Consider the following 19077-nt stretch of genomic DNA (forward strand, 5'->3'; position numbering starts at 1 on the left):
ATTCTTAATTTAAAATTACATATTTAATTATGTTGTTCAACTAATTTATAATTTGATTATTTTGTCTGTATTATATTGACTACATTTTTATTTGAATACCTCTTTAAGACATTATAAATTTTATTTATTGATATTTATTGGTATGAAATACATATAACATGAATATTTTTAAAAAAAAATTAAGAAACTAAATCATATAATTTAATTAATGATTTACCGATTCGACTTTTAATCCACTAACCTAAATCGATTTGATGACTAGTCCAATATTTAAAACTTTAGTATTTGACCTTTTTATAAAAAAAAATATAAATTAAAAAAAAAAACTTAACAAAGCAGTTTTAAAAAACGATTAGATAAATTGTCCATCCTTATGAAATGAAAGTTTTGAAAGTAGGTCTTTTTTTTCTTTTCATTTTCTATCCACTCGTCTCTCTCGCCTCTCCTAGCTCACGAGTGACATATTTCAAGCTAAAAGAAATAAATACTACCAAATAACTTCTAATATTCGTTTCAAACTTTAAAATAGTCTGAAAGAAGTAAAAAAAAAGGCAAACATAGCCAAAAGGAGCACCTCAAATCCAAGGAGAGCAAGTGAACAAATATACAAAGAATTAATGTATAACTCTTGGTCAATGGGCTATAATAACTTGTTGATAAAATGAATATTTCCCAAATAAATGTAATTACATCAACAAAATCTGTGATTCCAGGTAAACACATTCTGTGTTTCCCCCTCCTTAAACTTTAGTTTCATCTTTTAAGTATATGAATGGTACCCCTGAACTCCGCAACCATTAAATGAGAAATGAAGACTCACTCTGGTTCTATTAGCCTTAACCTCAACAGTTGAACACAACATCATCTTCAAAGTTAATAAAAACATGGATAAAAATTGGATTGCTTCTTAAAAGCTGCTGCATCTGTAATGACCTGCACAGATTTGGTTAGTGCCTCGGCATCTTTCATGTCTGTGCTGCAACCCCATAGCCGAATAAGAAGTCGCCGGCATGTTGGAGACGACGGTTTAAAGTAAGTTTTGTACCATTCAACAACATCTTGCTTACTTATGTTACTCAATTCTTCTGCTTCCTTCTTTGAAAAATCGAAGATGTACCTGAAAACCTTAATGTTTAGTAATCATATAAACTATCATTGTAGCAACAAAATGCAGCTAAAAATGACATTTCCTACAAGACTAGCCTCTTTTAGTCCTCCTTAAACTTCTATCATGACTCGGAAGATATTGCTCCATATTAACAGTAATCAGAGATAACATAATGTGTACATAAAAGATATCTGACAGCTGGTTATAAACAATAACTGACAACATCAATAACTAGAGTCTAACACTATCATCTAGACCACAACATATATAAGGCACCTTTTGTCAACAATCTGGTTCCACAATCTATTGCTTTCATATGTGAGTGAAGGATCTTTCTCTAGCAGCTTTGCCATTAACCCACTTCTGTAGTTCTCAAAGGAATCACCATCAAGTCCATCCTGCAATCCCAATATATTTTTCCAAAACATAAGTCTTCATTTAGCAAATATACATTTCAAAAAGTACTTTAGAAATGAGAATCCAAAAATCTAGTTAAATTGTCAAAAACAAGCCTGTAGTCGAATAAGTTTGTAACAACAGTGCTCATGTCAACAGTGCTGTAAAGTTGAAGTGGCTAATAGTTATATTAAACAAGTTCTTTTGCCATATTTTATTTTCTTTGATTTGAAAACTCAACACAGAAAAACATAGTTTTGTACAAAGAGAAATATAAAAATTTATAGAATAGCATCTCTGTGTATGTGTGTGTGTGTGACTGTGTAGCATTAAAACAGGAAGTTGGTTTGAGATCTGGATGATAAACAATTCAAATTCAGGCTTATAAGTAATAACAATGTTAATGCCATCATAGGGGGTTTCAATTTGCATTCATTTCCATCTTTCTCCAAAATAGCAGGGCGGGCTTACTGTAACTTCTTATGTACCCAAATCATGTTAAGTTGTTAACTTTATGGCAGTTCACAAGGAAGCAAATAGGCTAAGAACTTGAAGGTTGGAGGAATCAGGAACACTCACCAGCAACTCTTCCAGGCCATTTAAGAAGTTCTCGATTCTACCTTGCAAGTAAACTGGGTTGTACTCAGATGACTGAATGCAGAAACAAAACCCAAAGACACGGTACGTTACTCGTGGGCTGCATTCAACAACATAACCAAGCTGCTCTTTTGTCCTGTATCCAGATACATGAATTTCAGCCCCCAAACAGACAAACAGAGAAAGAAAGACAAAGAAACATCAATCTAGACTGCAAGTGAATGACTTCATTGAATTTAAAAGCGCTTTCAGAAAAACTAGGATTCTATAACAGAATGGAAAATTTGATGCCAAATCAATACCACTTCATTTTCAAGTCACCAATAACATATAGCAGTTCACATAAATGCAAGCACAAGTACATTTTGCATGTTGTTTGCACGAGAAAATAAGAATTAACAAACATTCTCATCTAAAAGGCATGTATTTGGGCAAAGAATGTCAATCACGAGAAAACAGAAGAGAGAACCTATCATCATTGACAAATATCAGATGTCAAATATAAGAAAATTCAAGCAACAGATTGCCACCTCAGCTGATTAAAAAATGGCTCCTCCACAATTTCTTCGAAAAAATCAATCAAGGCTTTCAATTTGATTGACCTGATACCCAAATCTTGGTCAATTTGAAAATAAAGCTGCATAATTACCAAAACCAACATAAAGAGCAAGAGAAATTTGTCAGGGACCATTGAAAACAAATTATCTATGAAACACATCAGTGAAATAAAAACAAAAACAATCTAACTAAAATTACCTCAACCACGGAGTTTTTTTCCGACTTATTCTTCACACTGACATCTCTAACTAAATTGGCACCAGATGGGAGGCAAATAACACGCTCAGCATGCCTCAACTCAATAGGGAGTGGCTTTACTGGAAAATTTATCTTAAATATATTTGATATACTAATTGCTTCTTCTTTTGTCAGATTTCCATGGCATAGACCCTCAATGTATAGCTGCACGAAGTTCAGATATACAAGAATAAGTCTCCAACAACGTCAACAACAAATTAAAGACAAAACTAAACGAACCAAAAATAAGTTACAATTAACCTATGTTGACTTATCCATGAACTCATGTTTACAAATCAACTAACTGAAAACCAATAAATATAGGAAAAGTCATCAACGAGTAGTTGTTTTCTTGCAGTTGTTAGCATTAATAACCTCGGGCATAGGACTTCAATATGCCAAGTGTCAAAGTAAAGAGCTATTTGAACAACACAATGAATAAAGTTACAAGCTTCAAGCACAATAACAATTAACAAATGCCCATCCACGTGCACCTTGGGAATGGGCATGATACACATTCAGGGGCCTGTTGCTCACTAACGATATATGTTTTACTCCTGGAGCCATCATAATAGGAATTTGAAAGACAATAAAAATTGAAAAAAAAATATAATAGAAAATACTAATACTAAAAATTTCATATCAACCTGGGAGAGAAGCCCAGGGATAAATGCCTTCAGATCATCAATAAACAAATCATTTAGATAATGCAGCTTCTCATCAACATCATAGAAGCTCTCACACAAAATTTGCAATCTCAAATATGCTGAATGGCTTAGCGGCTTCATGTTGCTGTTCTTTAAAGTTCTCTTCATGTCTTCTTTTATTACCTGTTCAGATAATCATTGGTTCATAACAGCAATGAACGAATGTAGAAAAATTGAAGACAGAAAAATTAAAAGATGGTTAACATTTTTTAAAAAATCCAAATAAACAAATCACATACCTTAAAACGATCTTCAGTCGGCATGAACGATTTAGATACTGCAAAGAATTTAGATAACAGAATAGGAAGCTTCTCATTGAAACCATAGACCTTCAGCTCAAGCATGTCACCAACATAAGTGACAGAAGTATCTAACTTGGCAACACTAGCCTGCATCCATATTCAGATTTATTTACAACAATCTAAAAATGGGATGGGATTATTGACACCCTCCACTACTTTTAACCACAATTTCTTAAATTGACCCCAAATAACTGCAAATAAAAGTTGATTGGGATGTGAATAGACAATAAGGAGTGCCACTAGCCCCAACCCTAAAGATACCGTTTTCTATTGATCGACTTATGTAGTATATGCATACTTTATTCAGTAAATATATTAAAATGTTTTAATAAGCCCTCAGTAGTAAATCTTTATACTCTATTCTTCCTTTGTTAACATTATTATAGTAATTAAATCAAAGAAAAATACAACTTTGGTGATACTATAGCATTAGAGGTATTTAATAAGGCCACATATTGCCACTTCTTTCCTATAAGTGATATTAGAGGCCAGTTTCCAGTGGCAATATACTTTAAATAAATAAATAAAAAGAACTATTAAGTAAATTTTGTTCAATTGGAAGAGAAGAAAATTGAACTATAGAAAGTTATATATAGGCATTCTTCTGGACTCATTTTTCCAAAAATATTAATGAATGAGAGCATTTTATGATAGATAAAACTGACAGTTATCTGATGTAAAGATTAGCTTAAGAAGTGGTCCAAAAACAATTGAAATGGATAATTCATTCATGGAAAAGAATCTCATGAAAAATGCGAGCATTTTTTTTTTAAGTTATTGTTATTTTTCTTTTTCATACATCCTTCACAGAAAAACTGTATCTGAGCACAAGTTTGTCTTTTGTTTCTGTGCTTTGTTTATTTCTCTATTGTTGTCTGAGAATTTTCCATCCTCTTTTATTGTCCTGATTTGTATATTATAAACAGGATAGATGATTAACCTGATATGTGATTTCATTCAACTCGTCTTTAAGAAGGTGAATGAACAATTCAGATAAGACACAACTCCTCACGTCAGCATATCCACCCTTCAGGCTAATTCGAAAATATGTATTGGCACGAGGAACTTTGAAAGTGCTATCCGGCTTGTACCAGAATTTTATCAATGCTTCATCAACTATACATCTAGGAGAAGTTGAATTTGCAAAATCATCAACAGAAGTATCACTAGCACGTATAGAAAAGTCACTTGGAATAAACTCATTCTTGGAAGGAAGATGCAGTGAGGCATCAATTTCTGGAGGATTTCTCCATAACTCCATCAAATTTTGAGCAATATCTTCTTCAACATAACGTGAACCAAACCAAGGTTCATATTGGATGTCTGAAAAAAAAAATTAAGTAGTTCAATCATCTTGGTAAAAATATAACTTCCAGAACTAATCTTTGAACATTGAAATTTTGGTTGTTTTCTAATATTTCAAATAACAGGCACATACAGTAGTAGAAACAAATAAATCATCATGGAAGAGACGCCCCACCCCCTCCCCCACCACCAAAAAAAAAAAAAAAAGAAGCTATGATTACAATATCATTATTGAATAAGGATTATTAAAGAGCACAATGATAGCTACTTGTCAGTAGCTTAGACCTTTGACAGTCAATTAGACAAGGGAGAAAAAATAATGCACCTTCTGACTTCAGGAACAACTTTGAAACAACATCTACCCTCATGTTTTCAGGAGTGAAGAAACCAAGAACTTGTTTTAACAATTGTTCATCCCATGTCTTGTATACATAGTCACCATAAATGACATGCTCCGGTGGATAAAAGTGCATATTTTCTGCACAATTAAAAAAGAATAAACCAATAAGGACAATAAATTTGTAAAAAATCATATCAGATTTCTAAATAGCAATGTCCATATAGGAAACAACTACAAATACAAAAGGGACAGCAGACTCTTTCATATAATTGGGTTGAGAGCATAACAAATAGATCTTCAGTTTTTGCTGCAGACACTAATCTCCTTTCATCTGTACACAAGTTTGCTTTTTATCATGTACAGTTGATTATCAAATATTATAGCCCAACTGAGTGCTTCAATTAACTCCGGTTTATAAAAACATAGTTTTCTATCATTTCATGACAATGATCCTTCATAAATCAACATCATAATCCACTTAAATAAGCAGTGATTGGGATATGTTCTTGTACTAAAATTGCACCATTTCAAACAGCAAGATTTTCAAAAGGCACAAACATCAGAGGACCACTCCTCTCCATATATTAAACAACAATTTATACCAGAAAAAAAAAAAAAAAAAGTTCGACTCTGTTGCCAAGAAAATAAACTAGAAACCTGCTAGCTCAGCAGCATAATCATCTTGAGGTTGCTCTTCTGCAAATCTGAAATCCATGTTTCCAATATTTTGAAGTTCCTTAAATATCCATTCTTGTGGAGAAACTTGACGCAACAACTTAAGGTATTGATAGACAAAGCCAATGATATCAAAGATCTGGGAAGTGAAAAAAAAAAAAAGTTCAGCCATATTGAAGTAAAATAGTAATGTTGAAATTTGAAAGCATATACTGAAAAAGATGTATTAATTTTTCCACAAAATAGTCAATAATGCTTTCATAAACCTCACATTTACAATTATTCATGAAAATTCTAAATCATTAAAACTCCCAAATAATAATAAAGCTGGAGCTGAAGTTAACCTTTTAACTTGACAAGTGATGGCTCGCTAAAAACACAACTTACTCTTTCATCTGAAGGGCCTATCGAAGTTAATAAAATGAGATTACCTTTTCTACACCAGAGTCAGTGAGGTGAATGGACATGACGAAGACATAAGCTATAGTTGACCGATAAATTCCTTCATCCCCAACACCTGCAGATAGAGATGTAGCCCATCCTCTGATCTTGAGAAAGGAGAGCAAGCTTCCTTTGCCCTCTGCAGGGTTAATTATACTCTTGTTAATGAAAACCACACCATAAAACTTCAATCTTAGAATTTTAGATTTAAATGAGAAATAGTACATATGAATCAACAATGAATATTACCATTAACCAGAAATGAGAATATTTGAGTGCAGAAAACAATATTCAGAAGTTTATCAAGCAGCACAAAACTTGTTAACAAAATTTGAAATGTCACAAGAAGAAAAGAAGGGAGAGAAATGCTAGAGAAGGAAGAGAGACTCTCCCATGTCTAATGAAGTATAAGTGTATTACTTTAATTTGCAACATAGATATACAATAAGATGCATAAAGATGAATGATAATAGATAACATGAAAAATATAAATTCAACTCTTCAGGATTCATCCATAATGAGATATCTTACCATGCCCAAGGAGATGAGCTAAATAATCCTCTGGCTTCTTTAAATACTCTTGGTGTAGACAGGGCAGTGTCCATGATAAGTCAAGGATATGAACATCTTTGACAGCTTCTAGCCAATAAACTTTACTAGATTTCCAGATAGGACCTTCCACTGTGAACACTGGGTTTGTTTGAGGACCTTTTATGACGGCACCAAACAGTTCCACAACCCAACTCTCAAGCACATCCAGAGACTCTGTTATTTATAAGCATGTTACTCAAATCATACCACCATATATCAATTTTAGTCCTACTCTTGAATCCTGACTAGAGTCATTAGAACAAATCATTTGTTTCCAATAGTGTATTAACAAAATTATTTACATAACATCATCTAAGTATTAATATGATGAGTCATTTTACAGGTGCAATTGCTCAATTTCAAAAAAAAAAACAAAAATCTTATCAACATTAAGGAGATGCACCTTAGCCCTTTTCTTATTCTTTCAATTAGAAAGATACTTGTGCATAAATCTTATTAGACAGGAAACTCAATTCCTTTTTCATTAGCATTTAGCAAGCTCTTCACTTTCAGCAAATATTTGCAAGAAGTTTCATTCAGAAAAAAAAAATGATTATATGAAGACCACAACTAATTAAAGAAGCTATATATGCTAAAAATTGGGGCATCTCCACATAAATTGAATTAAAAAAATTGGGATTGCTTGTGTGAAATTCTTTCACCATTTTCCCTCTACAAACAAGGTACAAAGTAAAACATGGATACTGGGCTGGCAATTGCTTCCTCAGCATTATAGTTTTTCCTAGGAATTAATATTATGGATAGAAGTTCTTAAGATTTTCCATTTTCTGTTTATTATTTTACCATGTTGCACTGTATCAAGAAATATGAAAAACTTGGGTGCAAGGAGTGAGAAATACTCTGAATGTATACTATTTCCCATATATTAGTATTTGCTACAATAGAACAAGTCCTCATCACTTTTATCTCTCGAAGCTATAAACATCTTTTGTTAATTAGCTCCTCTAGCCAATTAGCTGAGTGTGAGACATAAAATCATAAAGACCCCCTTTTTTTAACCACCTGCCTTTTAAAAATAAGCTTTCATCTACAACAGATTCCAATACAACTTAAGATTGAACAGAGATTAACTTTGAACAAATATTAAGACTGGTGAAATGATTTCACAGCTTCCAATAAATTATGAAGAGTAGCAGCTAATCTGTATCCGATGTTAGGTTTACTCAGAAACACTAGGCACATTATTGCTTGGAACTAAATATGACTATAATAAACTTGGTAAACTTCTTGATTCTACATGGAATAACCATATACAAAATAGTGAAATGGAACTTCACCTCCACCAATAACAACAAGCTTCATCAATCCACCATGGTAATAGTCCTTGTATAATTTCAATATTTGCTCCCGCAAATTAATACCTTTATCCATTGCATCAACCAAACTCTTTTTATTCCCTTCATGTATGTGAAAAAGAAATAAATATCTTTAGCATACAAAATAAGCTGAAAAACTAATTGACTAACAAATGGATGAATAACATATACAACTTACCCCAAAAGAATCTATTTAAAGGATGATTATGAGCAGAAGTATGACACTGAAGTTGTTGAAGACGGCAAGCATCACTTTGTAAAACCTGGTTGAATTCTATGTTCAGTGTTGTACACCATTATGGTATACAATTGTAAGGAAAAACACATTTCATCAGCAAACTAGCAGATAAGCAAGTTGGAGCTCTTTCTAAAGTTTTTCTTTAAAATAATAATAACATGGGAAAGAGGAAATCTGTAGAATTGGACTAAAATGAGTACCTGAATCTACTGCAAGTACTTCTCGTTCCATTGCCTCCATCTTTACAAGAGGTGAAATAAAGAACTGAGAAAATCTGATAAGGAAAGAAACCAATAAAAGGATTCAACAGAAATCTAGCACAATCTGGAGAATAGAAATTCCTAACGATCTTAATTTACACATTAAAAACAAAATGTAACAAACAAAAAATGTTGATATTTAAAATATTACCAACAGATAGTTTACTAATAAATAATTCTCCAACAGAGAACAGACATTAAGATGATTAAATAATTAATATGTAGAATCAAAGTCACTGGATTGATCGTCTATTAGGTCTTGTATTGTATTTCAATAAACACTAAAATGACTAAAATAACAAAGACATAGGACCAATTTTACTGTATTAAAGATCTGAAAATCTACCATTGAAATGCATACTAATTCTGTTTTACACTTTACAGTACACACTAATTCTGTTCTATGTTTTACAACACATGGCCAGTAATCTAATAAATAGTAAAACAAAAAAACAAAAAAAAAATTACTTGTATACAACTGCAATAGCTAAAATGCATTTCCAACATATGCATCATCACCGCATACTAGATACTATACAGATTTATATGTTGTTACTCGTTAGTAACCAACAACATAAGTACGAAATTAAATGCAACGTAGAGGAAAAAATTGAAAGCAGAACCTATCTGCAACAAGTAATGTGTATAATCACCTAATACTAATAGACATGAATTGTCCTCTTAATACAATGCATAGAAAAGTTTACCTTCTCAAGGCACCCTTCAGATACTCTCGCTTCACTTCAAAATGGTAGCAGGTATATTCAGTTTCTGTGTATGCATTTGATGACCCACCATGTTTGGACAAATAGCTATCATACTAACAATAAAGAGAGTCAGTGTCAACTACTAGGCCAATTAATCTATGTATGCTTCTTTCACATATATTAGGAATTAGGATTTAGGAGCACAACTAACCACAAGAAAAGTGAGAATTCAGTCCATACATACAGAGAAATTAATCAAATCAATCTTAATCAATTTTAAGTTTCTATAAGGAATGGTAAGGGAGATCAGTTGGGATTACGACTTAGCTAACTTGGGTAAAACCACAATATATGACATCTGACACATAGAAGCAATAAAGGATCACTTGTATTGCAATAATGATAATTGATAACAGTAAGGACTGCACAGTAAGTATTGGAAGTTGAAATTTTGGAAAGATCCTCCAGCGGCAATGTGGCATTCAGTGAAAAATTGTCAAGATTGCTGACATCCATAAAATCCTACACGGTGCCACACATGTAACACATTTGAATTGAATTAAAGGCTTCAAATAGTGAAAAGTTTCTTTACTAAAGACAGGTAATAATCCTGAATTTGATTTAGGCGAACACATGACGAAGGAAAATGCAATAAGAGGTGTACTCATGCATAAGTATTAAGTAGCATCCGTTGTATCTCATCTTAAATTATTATTATGTCATAACAGCAGATCTCAATTTCAGGTTTTAACTCTTTTACACCATTCTTTCTAAACCAAAACAAACATATTTTAGATAAATCATTTCCTCAATAATACATAAGGATCTGATCATATTTTCAAACAGACAGAAATAAACAAAGCACAACGTAGCCAAACAAACCTCATTTTCATCTGGAAATTCACCACTCCCCATGAAGAGCATGTGTTCTGAAAAATCAAATACACAGAATTCTTATTTTTAATCCCAAGTATTCAAAAAATGTCATCCAATGATAAATCAAAAAATGTCATCCAATGATAAATCAAAAAATAAAATGCTTACGACCCCGTTTAAACAAACTTATCAATAAACACTAATAGGAGAAGAAAATAAGAAGTTAAAATGAATTAAACTTCTCCAATAAGTTAAAAATCAACTTATGCACCTAAACATTTTAGAGAAGATAGACAATAGGGCTTCCATAAGAGTTACAGTATATAAGCTGATTTTAAATTACGGAAAAATTTACAATCTTTTTCTTCCCAAGAAGTTCATTCAACCCCACTAAAGGTGATGAATCAAGTTCTTTGATAGAGATTAATTATCAGCGAAGTAAGTGGATACTACCCACCAATAATATGCATATTAAAAAAATGACCTAAATGAAGTAAATTTCCAAACCTAAAAAATGTGCTAGTCCCTGCGCTTCATACGGGTCAGAGAAGCTGCCCATTCCTACACACATAGCTGCAGCAGCCTGCAACCAACAAAAACACACGAATTCATTCATTCATTTAATCACATTCAAAACAACAAAAGCAGCAAACCAAATCACACACAGCACAACCGTCCACTCACATCAGCACATTCTCACACATAACCCAGATCCCATCTACGCCAAAAAAGACCGACCCACGAAGCCACGAGAGCGGCACCTCGTGAAACGAAGCTGAAATCGAAATGGGCATTCACAAAAAACCAACCTTTTTGCTCTGAGCAGCACCCCCCTTGACCCCATCCATTTCATGTTCAGCTTCACCATCATCATCATCATCCTCCTCATCATCATCATCATCATATTCCCCTTCTTCTTCATCATCATCATCGCCATCTTCTTCTTCTTCTTCCTCTTGGACTTCATCGGCACCCTTGGGAGGGCCTTCGGGGTAAATCTCGGGATCGTGAACGAGCAAGGCGCGGAGGCCGTTGGGGAGGTTGAGGAGGCGGTATAAACGACGGTCGTTTGGGGACTTGAGAACGACGTCGTCGTGGTGGGAGAGAGTGACACTGACACCGACACCCTTCTTCATTCCCATTATAATAGGCTTCTTCTGGAGACAGTGGGAATGAAGTGAAAGTGAAAGTAAATTTTGTGTTTTTGTGGTTTTCAAGGTAGCGTGAAGGAAGGGTTGTGGAAGTGGAACTCCAACTATTCTTCTCTCTTCGTAGTAGGGAAAGGGTGCTCTTAAGTCTATGCTCATTCCTATTCCTATGGATAACTCGAACTGCTTCCACATCGATTGGGCTTTTTTTTTTTTTTTGGTAAGGAATGAAATTTAAAACAGCAAACAATCAAGATATAGAGTCTCTCCTTAGTGCTAACAGGATAAAATCAGGAGGACTCCTCCAAAATACAATGGAACCTACATTCCGTACACCCCAATTAACAAGCGTATGAGCTACTGAATTCATCTCTCTAGGGATATGACTTACATAAACAATCCAGTCCCTAGCTACCATGCGCTTTATCCGGCGAATCACATCATAGTGCTTATGCAGATAGTCCCTATCCAATGGCCGGTCTTGAAATAGCGTAACAACTCCCAGGTAGTCGCATTCGCAACTCACCTTTTGAAACCCACCGTCCCAACACAACCACAGTCCCTCCTCTAAGGCTAACAGCTCAGCACGTAACGCATCACCATGTAGAGCTCCATGCGAGAAGCCACCCCGCCACATGCCTGCACAGTCTCGAATTGCTCCACCCATCCCCATAGCAGAGGTTCCACTCAGCCAACTCCCGTCCGTGTTCAATTTGACCCATGGATGCTCCGAAGGCCTCCAAAGGGTTTGCTCCACCCATAATCGCCTCTTATCGTTATACACAGTGTTCTCCACCGTAGACATTGTCACCTTCCGACGGACCGCCGAAATCGTCCAAAGCTCACCGTTAAACAACATATTATTCCTAAACCGCCAGACCCACCACAAGGTTATGGAGAGCTTAACAGCATCAGTGTGCAGAATAATCCCCTTCAGCCACTAGAAACAATCCATTACAGAGAAAGACCACCCCACACTGGTCCCGCCAGACATCAGCACCTCCCGCGAATATGGACAGTCACGAAGTGCATGTAAAATAGTTTCATGAGGGCAAGAGCAGCGCGAACATGCACCAGACTCAGCCAATCTCCTATCAGCCCGAACCTGATTCGTTGGAAGGGCTGAATGAAGACCTTGCCACAGAAAGAGCTTAACCTTCTCCGGGATCATTAACTTCCAGATCTTCTTCCAAACTTCATCCCCTTCGGCCGACAACCCGGTAGTCAGGAAACGATACCCAGATGCCGCTGTATAGCAGCCCGAACTATCACCCCTCCAAGAAAAATGATCCAGCCCCAAAGAGGAGTTGACGACACTCAACCCTTGGACCGAATGTATCAGTTCCGCCGAAATAACAGTATACAAGGAAGTGAAATTCCAATGACCATTAACCCAACAATCTGCAACCGTTTTGGTGGTGTCTGCAATGTGAACGAATGGAACTCTCCCGCACCATAGCCCAGTACCTGACCAGTCCGTGTACCAAAGGGATGAGGCACCCGATCCGAGCTGAGGCTCGAAGCCCTCACGAAGAGAAGGAAGGGCCTTAATAATACTTGACCAGACTGCAGAAGCACCCCGCCTCTTTTGAGCACACAGGATAGAGTCCCTATGTAAGTATATATTACTAATGATATGAACCCAAGGCTTCTGTGGAGCCATAAGAAGATCCCAAATTAACTTCCCAAGTAGTGATACATTCACCCTTCGCGCCTCCCTAACCCCAAGGCCACCGAACGCTTTAGGTTGAGTAACAACATCCCAACTCACTGGGGACCAAAACCGTGTGCTATCAGTTTTTGCCCAGAGCATACGGCGACAAGCCTGATCAATTCTGTTACACACTGATTGAGGAAGCCACAATGTTTGCATGTTGTGAACTAGAATAGAGGAGATGACGGACTTTATCAGACACAACTTACCTGCCTTATTGAGAAGCTTGGACTTCCAAGCCGCAAGTCCATCGATTGGGCTTTACAAAAAAGAAAATGCTTTCTATATTTTTCTTAACACTCTTTTAATTAACTCAAAAATAAGAAAAATATTTGATTTTAGAGGTCTCATAAATGACTTGGTTTCATAGACTAATCCAATGATATGTCCAACTAGACTTAAAAAAATGTAGCCCGAAAATAATTCGATTATGGAAGTTAAATCGGATCACTAATTGTTTTATTCATGACTTATTGAGGTTAATGGATCAAGTATTTTTTAGTTTATTAAAAATTAAAAAAAAATAAGACGGGTCAATATGATACAATCAAATAGACTAAGTGTGTGTTTGAATCGTAATTAGAAAGGTATCAAACTCTTGTTTATGCATTCCAAAATATAAAATGGGGAAGTAACAACACTGATAGATTGAAAAATAAAAAGTATATCACATTCAACAGGATGGTAACCTAAATACATTCTAAACTAAGCTAAAAATAAAGTGGTTCATAAGAAAATTGAATTGGATTCAACTAATCATATAAACGACATGTGCAAAGTAATTGAGCTTACCTATTTGACAACTCTATAAGCTTTCACTTTCTTACTAAAATGTATTTCATTTTTTTTCATTTTAATAGAAGAAAAAAAGAGGATATTCTTGTTCACTTTGATAGCAAGAGTATGATCAGAGGATAAGGGGAAAGACTACAAATTCTTCCTCGCTCTAATCAAGGTTTTGTTTGATCTACAATAAATTAGAAATAAAATATTACACTATAGAAAAAAAAATTATAAAAAAAATTAATGAGTTAAAAGGAATCTTAAAATTGTATGATTCTAAATATTTGAGAGATTTATTTGTTCTTAAAAATGTTATAAATTTTTTTTCTCAAATTCAAGAAATTTTTTAATGAAATAATAAAGTGTTAGAAAATATATTGTCAGAACCTCTCATGTACTTTAACTACCCCTCCTAACTTGAGTATAAACATCATTAAAAAAAAAAAAAGCCTAATTCACCTAGTAAAGAATAAAAAGAGTAAAAGATAAAATTATAAGTATTTGAAAAGTAAGGGATAAATTTTACCTATATTTAATATCGACAATAATTTACTTTTCTTTTTTTGCTTATTTTTTGAATGAAATAGAATATATAATATAATATATTATTATATAATCTAATACATATATATATATATATATATATATATATATATATATATATATATATATATATATATATATAAAGAGAGTTTAAAATCAACTTACATAAAATCATATGTTCTAATTTCAATGTGATCATTATAAACATACACACAGATTAATGTTACTTTCTAACTCAATTATCATATCTTATTAGTGGAATAAATAAACAGATATAAAAATTATCTTATCACATCCTTAACACCAAAACATGCTTCAGGGAGGATTTTGTTTTGTTGTATAGGAAGGGGGAATAGATTGGGGATTACTTGCAAGCACTAAAACATCTGGTTGGTTCAGAAGGTGAGGATGAGATAGTAGTCTGTTGTTGAAATGTTGTTAGGATGTGACTTTGTTAATAAGTTTCAATAGGACTCTTTGATGTTTAACTCATGATCTATGGAAGGGTCGAGTTTTAGTTGAAGGGAAGAAGTAGTGCGGAGATTATGTTTTGTGTGTGTTTCGGTGAAGTCTTTTTACAAACATCTGGTGGGCATGGGTTTCTGGGAGATAGAACTGTTGAAATAGATTGCAATGAAAGTCATCTTTTTTTTTGTTTTTTTTATCAGACAACAGGTTACAAGCAGTGACAATATATGGCTATTTTCTAGGTTCGTTGGTTAATTGATCTCAGTGTGTGTTCATCATTTGGTATTGGGTGTTTGGAATTTTCTTTCTCCACATCACAAATAGTGTGATTGCTGCCAATTGTTGGACAAATTAAAGAGTTCACACGTTTTGCTCTATGAACTAATTAGGAACATGATATACAATATTGTAGATTCTTTGTTCATTTTGTTGGGGAATGGTCTTAATTGTAACTTCTACCTTTGTGAGCATTTCTCAATCCTATTACATCATATATTTGGATGATTTATAGTATATAATAATAATAATATTTGGCTTATAAAAAATAAATTAAATAAATAAATAAAAAACAACAACAACAACCAAAACACGTTTTCTTTCTACACATTGATTCTCTTATCTTATCATATTTTTGCCTATTTTTCTTCTTTCCACTTTTTTCCACACACTTCCTCTCTATATTTTCACACTATTCACTTTTTTCTATGCATTTTCTTTTCCTCTAATTCCTTCTTTTCTACGGAATACATCCTTAGTCTATTTTCACATTAAAACGTGCAACCTTTTACTTATGTTACATAATTGAAGGTGGTGAAGCACATCATAACTAATATCAACCTTACAGTATAATTTGGTTAAATTTAAAATTTAAATTGATTTAATTGGAGTTGGGCCAAGTTACTTCCCTGATCAGTTGATCCAATATCGTGGGCCAGGCTACTATTAGGGATGTTTGGCAGCCCAATAGCACTTGACAATGGGCACTTGCTACTTAAACAAAATATTAGGGGTTAGCATGTGAAATGTTGTGGCTTGTGGGCCTATGCTGGGCTTTTTAGTCTCAGGATCGACCTGGCTTTTTGTTTCCCGTTCTATGAAAAAAAAAATAGATATCAAAGTTACTCTATTTTTTTTAAGTATTAATTATTTTATATTTTTATTTGATTCTTAATTTATTATATATTAAAGGCTTATATGAAACCTTAGTAACATTTTCATGTTCATAGAATGAAATGGAATAGGTAAAAATATTTTTCTCAATTTTATTATTATTTTTCTATTTTGATAGAATAAAAATATTATTTTTAACCTCATCTAGTTTTGAATAATTTCTCGATATGGATTAGGCCTAAGGCTATTTTTCACATTAACATTTTCAAATGGTAGCATTTCATCTCCAACAACACCATTAATAAATGTCATGGACCAATGTTGCTTTTGCATGGTGTCAATGTTGGTTTAGCCCTGATTTATGATTCATATATGCTTGCTCTCCCCCATTTTCAATCATTGGGTCCACTTCTTGGGTTTGGGTATCATTATTCTTCCATTCTATTTCATTTAGGTTTTGATCAACCACCCACGAGAGATCATTCAAATCTATCAAGCTAGGATTGTTAAAAGTCTTCCCAACAGGCAACCATTGAAACATAAGATAGGTCATCTCTTCCTTCCTATTTTCATTCCTTTGTTTCTTCAATTGCTCTTTGGCTTTGATATAATGCTTTGCCTCAAATAGCTCTCTTGATCAAACATTTTTTTTGGCACTTATGGAATTCTCCTGAACTTAGAAAGCACACTTTGGACTCCAAGTTCAGATGGCCAAACATATGGTTGAGGATCATTTGGAGTATGGATTATATAGCACATACTCCAATATCACAAAGGGTACTAATTTCATCAAATTTCTTGATCAAACCTTTTAATAAAACATTGAAAAGTTATAGAAAAGAGAAATTGAAATGTTGTTAAACAATAAATATGCAAGCTACAGTACTAATAATAGATGTTTTATATGAATTAAAGAAGAGGGATACATCCTTAACCCTTTTTTCTCTTTTATAATGATATCTTTCTTTTTGAGTTATTGGCTATATATGTTAGTTCCACCATATTTCTAGTCACTGTAGTGATTAGAAAAGAGAAATAATATAGGATGATTTTTTTTTAAAAATTAATTAATTTGACACATCTTTCTCATTTTCATTGTCGTGTTATTTATATAAACAAATTTAAGATATATCTAAAATTAATTTTGGATAGTTTTGCTAAAGGAAATCGAGAGAGATTTCCATTACCAAATTGGATGCTTATATTGTTCATAGCACAAAATTTTATAATAAAAATTAGCAAGATTTTATAATAAAATTTTGTTTAAATGACCTACCATATGTGGAGGATAACACACAATTTTAATTTTGAGATAAAATCTGTGACATAAAAAAATTACATATGATATTAATTAATTAATTAATTTTGATTTTTTATATTCTTTTTAAAATTTAATTTGGTCCCTTTATTTTTTAAAAGATTTGTTTTAGTCTTTTATTTTTTAAATGTATGTCAATTTAGTCTTTATGAAAATAATGACCATTTTTAATTTTGAGATGTAATTTTGAATATTTTTTATTGATTAATTCAAAATGTAAAATTTGTCTCATTAAATTTATCTACATAAAAATTATTAATCTAACTGATGGTTAAACCAAAATGACTATAAATATGTTGAAAATCCGTGAAAATGAGTACAATGCATAATTAAAAAATTTAAAGATCTAATATCATATTATTTTCTAGTTACTTGGATAATTTATTTTTCAATGATTTTTGTTATTTTTATATTTATTTTTCAAACATTAATTAGAATTTATAGTTTTCATATATGTGAATTCAAAAATAAATTTCATGTCTTAAACCAATCAAAAATAAATTGAAATTAAATTGCTCCTTAAAATTAAAAATAAATATTTTTTTAGAAAGAATAAATTGACCAATTTTTTTTTAAAAAGGAACCAAAATAAATCTTCTTAAAAATAAAGAACTAAATTAAACCTTAAATGTAAGACAAAAAATAAAAAAATCTAATTTAATCTTAATTCAAATCAAGGCATGTAGATTTATTTAAAAATATACAAAACCTTTTAATACTTATTTTTCATTAATTATATTTATCAAAGATTTAAATATATTGTTTTTTTCTATAATTTACTCATTTTTTCTTTTAATCCTTATATATATATATATATATTATTTAAATCATCCTTGAAATTCATTTTTTTTGTTAGGCTCTGGGGTTAAAAATTAGAAAAATGCTAAATCTTCCAAATAGAATCGCCAAAAATTTAACTAATGTAACACCCAGTTTTTTAAAAAAATGGCATTTTCGTAATTATTGATGGCATTTTCGTAATTTTAATAAAGGAATAAGGGTATTTCTGGGTGTCGGAACGGGACGTTCCAAATTCAGAACGGGCCGTTCCAAAAGAAGGAATATGCTTGTTTTTAAAGACCCAGAACGGGCCTGGAACGGGCCGTTCTGGTATGGAGAACGGGCCGTTCTGCTTTTTGGGAACGGGCGTTCCGATTTTGGAACGGGCCGTTCCAGTTAAGAAATTTGCCCATGTTTGAAGGATCCAAAACGGGCCGTTCCGAAATCAGTACGGGCCGTTCTGAGTGCGTCAGATTGCCTATAAATAGGGCCAAGAGGGGGGTGAAAATTTTATACTGAGTGAGAAGTGAAATCTTAG

General features: G+C 33.0%; 1 protein-coding gene across 4 annotated transcripts; it reads right to left on the reverse strand.

Annotated features, from left to right (window-relative positions):
• Positions 1-595: 595 nt before the first annotated feature.
• LOC109816878 (Insulinase (Peptidase family M16) family protein) lies at positions 596-12013 on the reverse strand. Of its 4 annotated transcripts, none has more exons than XM_020382029.3 (19): positions 11485-12001; positions 11183-11258; positions 10682-10728; positions 9800-9912; positions 9033-9106; positions 8773-8868; positions 8556-8675; positions 7198-7431; positions 6657-6805; positions 6208-6364; positions 5536-5688; positions 4846-5228; positions 3843-3992; positions 3544-3726; positions 2858-3061; positions 2632-2738; positions 2084-2237; positions 1385-1506; positions 596-1117 (listed from the first exon to the last, which is right to left on the reverse strand). In XM_020382029.3, exons 1-19 carry the CDS (start codon positions 11980-11982, stop codon positions 874-876), a joined length of 3264 nt encoding a protein of 1087 aa, XP_020237618.2. In that variant the 5' UTR covers positions 11983-12001; the 3' UTR covers positions 596-873. The 4 variants fall into 4 exon arrangements, 3 of the variants coding, with proteins under 3 accessions (XP_020237618.2, XP_082927398.1, XP_082927397.1); XM_083071272.1 differs by having other exon boundaries at positions 9800-9904; positions 11360-11485; XM_083071271.1 differs by having other exon boundaries at positions 11360-11485.
• Positions 12014-19077: the final 7064 nt, after the last annotated feature.

Source organism: Cajanus cajan, chromosome 3 (genome assembly GCF_000230855.2).
Source record: "Cajanus cajan strain Asha chromosome 3, NIPB_CcT2T_4, whole genome shotgun sequence".
In the NCBI taxonomy this organism is placed as follows: domain Eukaryota; kingdom Viridiplantae; phylum Streptophyta; class Magnoliopsida; order Fabales; family Fabaceae; genus Cajanus; species Cajanus cajan.